This window comes from Talpa europaea, assembly GCF_964194135.1.
Source record: "Talpa europaea genome assembly, chromosome: 9".
NCBI classification, from domain to species: Eukaryota; Metazoa; Chordata; class Mammalia; order Eulipotyphla; family Talpidae; genus Talpa; species Talpa europaea.
The window spans coordinates 1,327,101-1,337,144 of NC_140076.1; the positions used below are offsets into that span (position 1 = coordinate 1,327,101).

The 10,044-nt window shown below is 70.2% G+C and overlaps 1 protein-coding gene across 1 annotated transcript; it reads left to right on the forward strand.

The window, feature by feature from the left end:
• Window positions 1-450: 450 nt before the first annotated feature.
• On the forward strand, window positions 451-4,449 carry DFFB (DNA fragmentation factor subunit beta; the record flags this gene model as incomplete). Its single annotated transcript, XM_084244048.1, has 7 exons — window positions 451-573; window positions 774-900; window positions 1,025-1,213; window positions 1,823-1,902; window positions 2,201-2,371; window positions 2,465-2,565; window positions 4,215-4,449. The coding sequence occupies 7 exons, from the start codon at window positions 451-453 to the stop codon at window positions 4,447-4,449; spliced, it is 1,026 nt and encodes a 341-aa protein (XP_084100174.1).
• Between the last annotated feature and the right edge of the window lie 5,595 nt (window positions 4,450-10,044).

Sequence of the window (10,044 nt, forward strand, 5' to 3'; positions counted from 1 at the left end):
GGACGGCGGCCCGCCGGCCCCGGCCCCACCGCGCGGGCAGCCCGGCCTCGGCGCGCCCCGGCGGAGCTCAGGCGGCGTCTTCCCCGCCGGCGCGGGCCGGCCCGCACCCCCGAGCCGCAGCGGCGGAGGCAGCCGAGGAGCCGCCCGCGCCGCCCGCGCCCCTCAGCCGCGCCGCGGCCGCCGCTCTCATGACAACCAGGCCCGGCGGCCCGGCCCCCCGCGCCTGCGCGCCGCCCCTGCGCCTGCGCAGCCGGCGCGCCGCTGCCCGGGCTTCTGGGTAATGTAGTTCAGCGGGCGGAGCCGCGCGCTGGCCGCGCCCCGCTGCCCCGGTCTACCGAGGAAGGGGGTTCCGCGCGGGCCCGCGTCCCGGGCCTTCTGGGCGGTGCAGTTTCGGGCCTGGGCCCGGTCCCGTGGGCGGAGCCCACCGTGCGCACTCGCGGCCCCCCCAGGATGCGCGCTGCGCCCCGGAAGCTCAGGACCTTCAAGCTGCGGGCCCTGCTCGGGACCCAGAAGTTCGGGGTGGCGGGCCGGAGCCCCGCGGAGGTGCTGCGGAAGGGCTGCCGCCTGCTGCAGGTGCGCGGGGGCGCCGGGCGGGGGGCGCCGGGCGGGGGACGCCGGGCGCGGGGCGCGGGCTTCGTTCCCGCGGGGCGCCCGGCCGCCGCGCACCCGCCCCGGCGCGCGTTCCCGGGGCTCTCCCGCCACCGATTGGGCCCCCCGCGCCCGCCCCCCGCCCCCCCCGCGGCCCGGCGCGACGCCCGCCCTCCCGCCCGCAGGTCCCCGAGCGCGGCGCCCGCCTGTGCCGCAGCGAGGACGGCGCGGAGCTGACCCCCGACGGCTTCCGGCGCGCGCCCGCCCACGCGGAGCTGCTGCTGCTCGCCGAGGGCCAGACCTGGCAGGGCTGTGAGTGGCCCGCCCGGCGCGGGGGCGGGGGGCGCGGGGGCGTCGCGCGCGGGGGCGTCGCGGGGGTCGCCCCACCGGGCCTGGCGGGGACCCGGCGCCCGCCGACGGCCTCTCCGCCCCGCAGACGCGAGCGACCTCCGCCGCCTGCTCGGCGCCTTCCACCGGCCGCACGCGGGGCTGGTCCGGGCCGCGCGGCAGCTGCTGGCGGACGAGCGCGCCCCGCTGCGGCGCAAGCTCCTGGCCGACCTGCTGCTGAGCGCCAGCGGGAACATCGCCGCCGAGACCCGCGCCCAGGACCCGGCCTGGTTTGAAGGTGCCTGGGGACGGGGCTCCCCCACGCGTGGCGGGCCCGGCCCGGTCGGCCCCGGTCGGCCCGCAGCGGCGCGAACGCGGCGAGCCGGAGTCGCCCTCGACGGGGTCAGCGCCAGCTCGCGGGTCAGCGTCCCCTCGCGGGCCCCGTCTGCAGCCCTGTCCCCACGCGGCGCCCGCACCCCGCCCTGGCCTCGGGTCACCGCCTGCCCCCCGCGGGGGAGGGCGCCCGGGTGTCCCAGCCCTGAGTGACCACCCCGGGGACGCCGGCCCCCACTTGTGCCGCCCGGGCTCCGAGCGGTGGCGCGGGCAGAGCGTCCCCTGGGCCTGGCCGGTTCACGCAGCGCGGAGTCCCCGGGGCTCAGCCACCACCAGCCGTGGTCATCGCCACCTGAGGGGCGGCCGTCGGCCTCGTGGAAGGGGGGACAGCCTGGCGGGAAAGGAGGCGCGAGTTGCTGCCGGCAGAAGCCCCTTGCTGGCCTCTGGGACACTCCACGCTGGGGGCCCAGAGGACCTTGCCAGCAAACACACCCAGGGGCGCTACCGGAACTTGCTAGAGGGAGCGGCCGCCAGCTGCCCTGCGGGCCCCGCCACCCTCCCTTCTCCCCGGCAGGCTTGGAGGCCCGTTTCAGGAGCAAGTGCAGCTACCTGAGGTACAGCTGCGAGAGCCGCATCCGCAGCTACCTGAGGGAGGTGGGTTCCGGCTGCGCGGCGCTGGGCCCAGAGCGAGGTCCTGGCCGTCCCGCCCTGGCCTCCCGGTGTGTCCCTGCTGCAGCGGGAGCCCCTGGGGAGACGGGAGCCCCCGGGGGACGGTAAGGGGGTGGTGTGGGAGCCCGGGGGATGGGTGCCGGGACAACCCTCACTGCGCCCCAGCTTCCGGCCCAGAGGCACTTCGGGGTTGCGCTCGGGCGCCTCACGCAGGCTCGTACTGGGACATGAGGGGTGGGCCCTGCACGGGCCGGAGCCCTCACCCTGCTCCTGGCTGCTGCAGGTGAGCGCACACGCCTCCGTGGAGGGGGTGCGGGCGCGGGAGGCCTACCAGCGGGTCGTGGACGCCATGGCCCAGAAACTGCGGGCCGCGCAGTACAACGGCAGCTACTTCGACAGGAGCGCGGAGGCGGGCGGCCGGCTCTGCACGCCCGAGGGCTGGTTCTCCTGCCAGGTGAGTCGCCCCGTGGACCAGGCGCCTGTGGTGGTGGGGCTGGGCGGTGCCCGTGCTGCAGACCCACCCGGCCCACGTGCGCTCTCGCCCCAGGGCCCCTTTGACGCGGACGGCTGCGCGTCCAGACACTCCATCAACCCCTACGGCAACCGCGAGAGCCGCGTCCTTTTCAGCACCTGGAACCTGGACCACGTGTGAGTGTCACATGACCGGGAGCTGGGTCTGTGCCCCGGGGTGCTGTCGGCTTGTCCCCCCAGTGGCCGTGGGCTCCTAAGGCCCAGCATGTGGGTGATGGAGCCGGAGGTTCACGGGCACAGTGATTTCCACCCCGACCGGGGGCGGCGGCTCTGCAGGAGCTGGCCCAGCCCCCGCCCACCAGTGTCCCCCTCACCTGCTCCACCCGCGGGCAAATTGGGGCGCTCACGGGCAGGGACAGGGAGGTCACGGGGCATCCCCTGCCTCGACAGGCACAAGTCTCGGCCGGTGGATCTTGTCCCAGGTGGGCTGTAGGACGGTCTGTTCTGGACAAAAGAGCAGAAAGTTCCCTTAAGCTACAGCTCTCCCTTGAGCATAAGGAAACGCTTATCTTGTCCCCGCTCCTGCTTGAGAAGGTGGCAGCCTCGGGCGCTCCTGCTGCCCACTGTGTTCCTCAGCCATGTGTTCTCATAGCACATCACCCCGGCACAAGATGCGGGGTCCCCCACCATGGGGTCTCTGTGCCCAGCCAGTCTACAGTTGAGCTCAGGTCCCGCGCTGCCCCCCTGGAGGCCCCGCCAGCCCCAGACTGCGCCCCCACACCACCCACAGGTGGCGGGGCCCAGGGTCACACCTCTGGCCAGCGTGGCTGCCGATTGGAGGGACCCACGGCCCTCCTGGGTTCTGTTAGTCTGCGGGGAGGCTCAGGGGCCTCGGAAGCGGCGGCTCCGTGTCCCGGTGTCTGAAAGGGCGAGAGACGGGACGCAGGTGGAAGGCAGGAGGAGAGGGCACAGGCTGGGGGGGCCGGAGGGCCCGTCCCCGCCCAGGGCCCCGCAGAGTCGCGCCAGTGGACGGCGCGGCTCCCGGCCCCTGCCCCCTGGGAGGGCGCGCCTGTGCCAGAGCTGGGCCAGAGGCCAGGGTTTGAAGATCGTGAAGACGTGACCGTCGAGGCCTCATTCCTTCCCTGTGGCTCGGGCCCCCTCCCCGGCCTGAGCGTCCCGGGAGCCCCGTCTGGCCACGCCTTGTCTGCCGCCCGGAACCCCTTCTTTCCTTGAGCACAGCGCGCCTCCTTCAGGTGCCCTTCGCTCAGCCCCCAGCGAGGGCGCCTCCCCCCACCTGGGCACAGCCGCCTCGGGAGACTTCTCACCCCGTCTCGCTCAGACTCGCGGCTCCGGCGTTGGGAGCGTGTAAACACTACACGCTCGCACGGAGCCGGGCCAGCTCTTGCAGACACGCCCATGCGCGCCGCACGCGGTCAGGCGGGAGGGTGCGGCCTCGGGCACAGGGTCCCGTCAGCCGTGGGAGCAATTGTGGGAACAGGGCTGACGCCAGCTTTCCTCTGTGTTCTTCAGTATTAGAAAATTTTAAAGGTGAGACCGGGCAGGTGTGGCCTCACTGGGCGGGACACCGAGACTCTGGGGGCATCTCCAGCGCCCACCAGTGCTGCTCCAGGGCCAGCCCTGCCGGGACCACCCGCTGGACCATGCCCGTGGGGCCCCTGGGTGCCCACCTCCCGCCAGCCCCGTCCGCAGAGGACGTGCTCCTCCTTCGCCTCTGGCCACCCGGTTGGGACCGGCTCAGCTGGCTGAGGCCGAGCGGGCCGAGCGGGGAGCTGGCGGCGGTGACTGGCCCTGACCTTGCTTTGCAGAATAGAAAAGAAGCGGACGGTCGTGCCTGCCCTGGCCGCGGCTGTCAGGGACCAGAACGGGAGGGAGGTCGACTGGGAGTATTTCTACGGCCTGCTTTTCACCTGCGAGAACCTGAAGCTGGTCCACATCGCCTGCCACAAGAAGACCACCCATGGCCTCAGCTGCGACCCCGCCAGGGTCTACAGGCCCCAGGAGGCGCGCAGGAGGAAGCGGCCGGCTCCCCAGCATCGCTGACCGCGTGGCGGGGGCCGGCAGGGGCCGCTTCAGGGTCCCACCGCCGGTAGTTTCCAAAAAAAACTTACGTCTTTCTGCAAAGGTGACGTAGGGCATTTCTGAACCTGCTTTTATGCTGCAGGGGCCCGTGTCCCGGGGAGCGGGGTGCTCCTCCGAGCAGGGGCCGCTCACCGCCCGCAGCAGCTCTCTGCACCCGCTGCGCTGGGCGGAGCCCAGTGTCCCGACTCTGCCCTGGGATGGGGGGGCCTCCGCCCACCTCTGCAGGCTCCTGAATGCTCAGCTGTGCTGTGACCCTCAGGGGTTGCTTTGTACCCCAGAACGCACAGGACAGCTGCGGAGGGGCAGGCCCACCGGGGGCTGTTTGGAATCATGTGTTGATAATACTTGAAGTTTCTGAAAAAGGGGCATATTTTATACTTTTTAAAAATTCACTTTTGAGGAGCCCTCGCACCCCCCCCCCCCCCCCCCCCGGTCGCTGTGCAGGTTCCTCTTCCTCCCTTTCTGGATAAACGTGTCCTTTTAAAATGTAAAAAAAAAATTCACTTTTGAAAGTTGGACGTTTTGTAACATTTGCATTTTTATACGTATGTATGAAATAACAAAATATTTTTGAAAAATTCAGGAAAGTTGGCGCTTTATGTGAACAGCTAATAGGGATGAAAATAAAGATCCATGATTTGAAAAAAATTGACCCCAGTGGCCCCATTTGCTCCCCGACTACAGAAGCACCTCTCGGGACCCCTGCACTCAGGGAAGCCCGCCGTCGGGGCTCAGGTGTGTGGCGTCTGCTAGGCCAGAGGGGGTGTGGACGCAGCTGTCAGGGCGCCTGCTTCCTCTCAGCGGCTCCCACACGGGCCCAGGAACTCTGGAGCTCGGCCCACTCCATGTGTGGAGTAAGAAAGGTTGTTCGGTCCCAGGGATGGTGAGGGACCCTCCCGCTCCACGGGGGGCGGATGGGCTTCTGTGCACACGGCACTGGTCCTTCTCTGTGGCCGCTGCCTGCAGGGCTCTCAGCTCCTGCCCACCTTCCCCCCACCTGATTTCTTCTGGCTTCACTTCTCCAAGAGGCCAGAAGCCAAAAATCTCGTTCCCAGCTGAGTTGCGAGGGGCCCGGAGAAAGTGGGGTGGGGCCTGCACGTCTCACACTGGACAGTGCCCAGCAGGCCCAGCCCTGGGGCGTGGGGGCTGGAGCTCACAGGAGGCCCCGCACTACTCCCCTGGGTGCTTCCTGCAGAGCCTGGCCCCAGGCGCCCCCTCCCAATTGGGTGCAGGACGGGTAGTGGTTGCCTAGTCACCTCACCTGGCAGAGGGCCGCTGGCCCGCCCCAGCCTCCACAAGCACGCTCCAACAGGTCAGCCGGGTCCCTAGGCCCAAGGCCACTTAGGCAGGGTCAGCTGTCGGCAGGGTGGCTGCTGGGAACTCACTGTCCAGGGGCCAGACCCAAAACCTCTACTTGGGCACCTCACCGCATGGTGCCCCCAAATTACCTGCTCTGTGACACGCGTCTCTGCCTCCTGAGACACGCCTGTGGCTGAGGCGCTGCCGGCCCGTTAAGCGGCCCCCTTCCTGCTCCCCACAGCTCTCCCACCGCCCCTGGGGCAGGCCCCTCCGGGATGCTCCTCTGGAGATGTGCGTACCTGGTCTCTGCCATCCCTGACACCGGCTCCTGTCACTGTGGCAAGCACTGAGGACACACCAGGGGCATCTTTCACTGTGGCAGCCCCTCGGGATGGGCGTGAGGAGTCCTTGGAATTCAGCCCCACTCCCTCCAGCTGCTGCTGCAGAGGAGCCAGGGCCTACTTCTGGGAAGACTAAACAGGTGTCGGGGCTGCCAGGTGTGACTGTGGACCTGGAGGTGAGCACCCCACTCCACAGGCACAAGTGCACCCCCAGATGCTCCTGTGTGCGTGGGGGGCTGAAAGGGCTAGTCCCTGGAGAGCAGCTCGTGGGGTAACACCTCCCTGGGAGCCACAGGGCGTCCCGCGCTCTGCTCACCGCGCCTCTCTGGTTGCCCCGGGCTGCAAAGGCAGACCCGGCCCCACAGGCGGGCCGCGCTCTCCCCTTTAGAAAGGAACGGTTCAGGGCAGGAGACTTCTTAGAAAACATTTTTAAAATATATTTTATTTCTTTCTCGTCTGTACTTTGCAAAGTTTCCAAGGTAAACATTAGCTTCAGGTACAGAAATAAAAGTGAGTTCTTTAAGAACTGGCATCGAATTAATCACAAGAATGATCAAGTTTTGATAATGGAAACTAAACCTGCTGCCGTCAAAACCAGACCGCTCTAGTTTCCTTCCGAGGCCTCGTGACCCCGCCACCGCGGCCGAGCCGTCGCGCCGCCCTGTCTGCACCCCGGCTTCCACGGCCGGCGCGGCCTGAGCAGGGACACGCCATCTGGGGTTCAGGCCCCACAGTCCTCCATCTGGGGTTCAGGCCCCACAGTCCTGTCCCTGCCGCCGCACCTCACACCTCGGCGCCGTCCTCGTCCTCGTCGTCGTCCTTGGCTCTGAAGTGCATTTTCCTGAACTCGCGCCTGCTCATGGAGGGGCACGAAGAGGCGGCCGGTGGCAGGTCCTGGGGAGAAGGCGCCCGTTCACAGCCAGCCCTGCCCCGCCGCCCAGGTCGGGCCCCAACATCTGTGCGCTCGTCCCCATCGGGCTCACGAGTAAGAAGGAGCAGACGGTGGGTCAACAAGGAAAGGGGCGTCCACAAGGAAAGCCTCGCTCCGGCCTGACCCCCAGCTGGGTGCCCCACATCGGCAGAGGCCTCCCTCTCCCGCGGGGCCCTGCATGCACCAGTGCACTCGCCCTTGGGTGGAGGCTCGAGCTCCGTGAGCTGGGGGACCCGCTGGAGTGAGGCGGAAGCCCCGACGGCACCGCCTACCTGCATGAGCTCCACGTTTCCGAAGAAGCGGCTCACGGGCATGGGCTGATTGCTGTCGTCGTCCAGAAAGACGCTGTTGTCCATCTGCAGCGGGGACCCCTGGGGTGGGGCCTCCGGCACCGGGTCGTCCCCCGAGAGGCAGCCGCTCTCGACCTCTCCAGACTCGGCATCGGTCGCTGGCGGGGCTGGGCCGTCCTCAGTCCCTGTGGCGCTGGCCTCGCTGCTGGCTCGGCTGCTGCCCAGGGGAAGGCCACTGGCCTCCTGCTGTGCGGAGGGGTCGGCTCCATTTTGGGGGGGCAGTGCCCTGTCTTCTGCAAGCTCCAGGGGCTCATTCTTACAAGGGGTGTCTGGGGACACTTCAGGCAGAGCAGCACCAGCACCCTTAGGCACCGGCTCCGGTAACTCCGATCTGGCCAGGTGGCCTCTGTCGCACTTGAACTTCTTGGAGGCCCGCCGGTCGGCAGCTCTGTGTGAGGAAGAGGGCTGCGGGGAGGGGGCCATGAGGAAGAGCCAGCCGGCTCCAGGGCCAGGAGAGCAGCCAGAGGCCACCCCGCCCCTGGGCGCTGCGTTGCCTGCCGGGGGCGGAGGGCACCCCCTGCCTCCAGTCCCGCCCGCTCGCGTCCCCCGCGATACGCGGCCCAGGGAGGGCACCCGCGCAGCGCGGGGAGCAGAGCCCAGCCCGGCCCAGCCGTCGCGGGGTGAGCGAGTCCCGCCCCCCCGCCCCCCCCCGCCCCCTCACCTGGCATGCGGGCCTGGCGGGCGCGGCGGCCGCGACGTCCGGGGCGGAGGCCAACCTGGCGGAGCAGCTGCGGGCCCGCAGGCGCGCCGAGGAGCGCACGGCACCTGCGAGCTGGGGCGCGCGGTGAGACCCCGCCCCGGCCGCCCGGCCCTCCGCCACCCCGGGGTGCGGGGCCCCCACGCGCGCCGCGCGCTTCGCCGACTCCCGAGGGGCCCCGCCGCCCCCGTGGTGTCGGGGTGTCAGGGCCCGGGGCAGGGGGCCCGCCGCGCCGCGCCCCGCAGCCCGACCCTCTCCCCGCGCGGGGCGAGCCGGGGTCGCGGGGCGGAGCTGAGGGCTGGAGGGCCGGGGCCGGGGCGGGGTCGCGGGCCGGGGTCGGGGGTCGGGGGGGGTCGGGGTCGGGGCCGGGGGTCGGCGGGGGTCGGGGTCGCGGGGCGGGGTCGGGGTCGCGGGGCGGGGTCGGGGTGGCGGGGCGGGGCCCGCGGCCCCATCCCAGCGCAGAGGCCCGGGCGGCGGCCGCCCTCGGCCCGACGCGGCTCGTCCGCTCCCCGGCCCCGCGGCGCGAGCCCACCTCGCGGGCGGCCCCGGCCCCGGCGCTCACCTTGCGGCTCCTCATGGGTGTGAGCGGCGCCGCCGCCCGCGCCGCCGCCGAGGCCCCGCGCCAGGCCGGACGCGCGCCCGCACCGCCGCGAGCCGGGCCGAGGCCGCCGCGCGGGCGTCTGACGTCACCAGCGGGCGGCCAATCGCCGCGCGCGGCCCTCACGTGACCCAACAAAGCGGCTCTGCGGGCGCGGCGCGCGGGCGGCCCTGGCCGTGCGGGGCGCCATCTTGGAGCGGGGCCGGCGGCCGGGGCCGTGCGGGGCGCTTCGCGGGCCGCGAGGCCGCCGTCTGTCCGTGGGCCGCCCTGTCCGTGGGGGCTTGGCGGGAGGTCGCCCGGGGCTGGCGCGCGTCCCGGAGGCGGCGGCCACACAAGGCCTGAGGCCCGGGGTGCGGGCCGCGGGGAGGAGCCTTGGGCGGCGCTGGGGCCGCTCCGAGCCGCGGCGGAAGAGGCCGCGCAGCCCCGGCCAAGGCGGGGTCTCCCAGCGGGGCCCCCCGGTTGCCTCGTCGCCCCCGCCCGCTGAAGGCCGGGCCGCGTCTCGGGCCCTGAAGTGCGCACCGCCGGGGGTGCCGAGGAGGAGCCCCTCCCGCCGGGAGCCCCTAGTCCCGAGAGGGAAGGGGAGACCTCCGCGGGCGCCAGGGAGGGTTTAGGGGGGCCCTTGCGTCGCCTCCTCCCCCGGAGCCCGAGGTGCCGGGCGGTGTCAGCCCGCGTCGCTCCCCGCGCTGGGAATTTGACTGAGTCCGTGCAGCGGAGGAGAAACAAACTTGGTTTCGAGTTTGGCTTTTAATTTTTGATTTTCACAATTTTAATTTTTGTGGAAAAAAAATTTTTTTTTAAATCTGAGCCTACATTTAATTTCCCCTTTGTGCGGGCAGCTTGGCAGCTGCTCGCCTGCGCAGGCGAACCACAGCCTGGCCACTTCGCGGTGGGTGCAGGCGCCTCACCAGGCCCGGAGGGGAGAACCGGTCCAGGGGGAGCAGCGAGGAGCACAGCTGCCCGTGCACGCGGGCCCCCATGGGGGTTAAGTCACAAGAAAAGCTAAGGGGGCTGTTTGTGCCCCTGGGCTTCCTGTTTGTGGTGCTGTTGGGGCTCTGGAGGATGCAGAAATGGGTACAGATGGTGCCCGTGGAAATGTTGGGCTCGGACGTGTGATGGGAAGATGAAGGTTTGCGTTGCACGTTGGGTGTAATTTTACTTCTCTTTTTTTGGCACCAAACTGAAACAGCAAACTGGGGGCCTCCAGGTTGGTCCAGCTGGTGGGCGCTCACCCACATACTTACGCAGACACAACCCAAATCAGACACATGGGCAGAAACAACAGTCACGGGATTTCTTTACACAGACAGTGAGAAACAGGAGAGGTGCCAGCGGGACGGGGA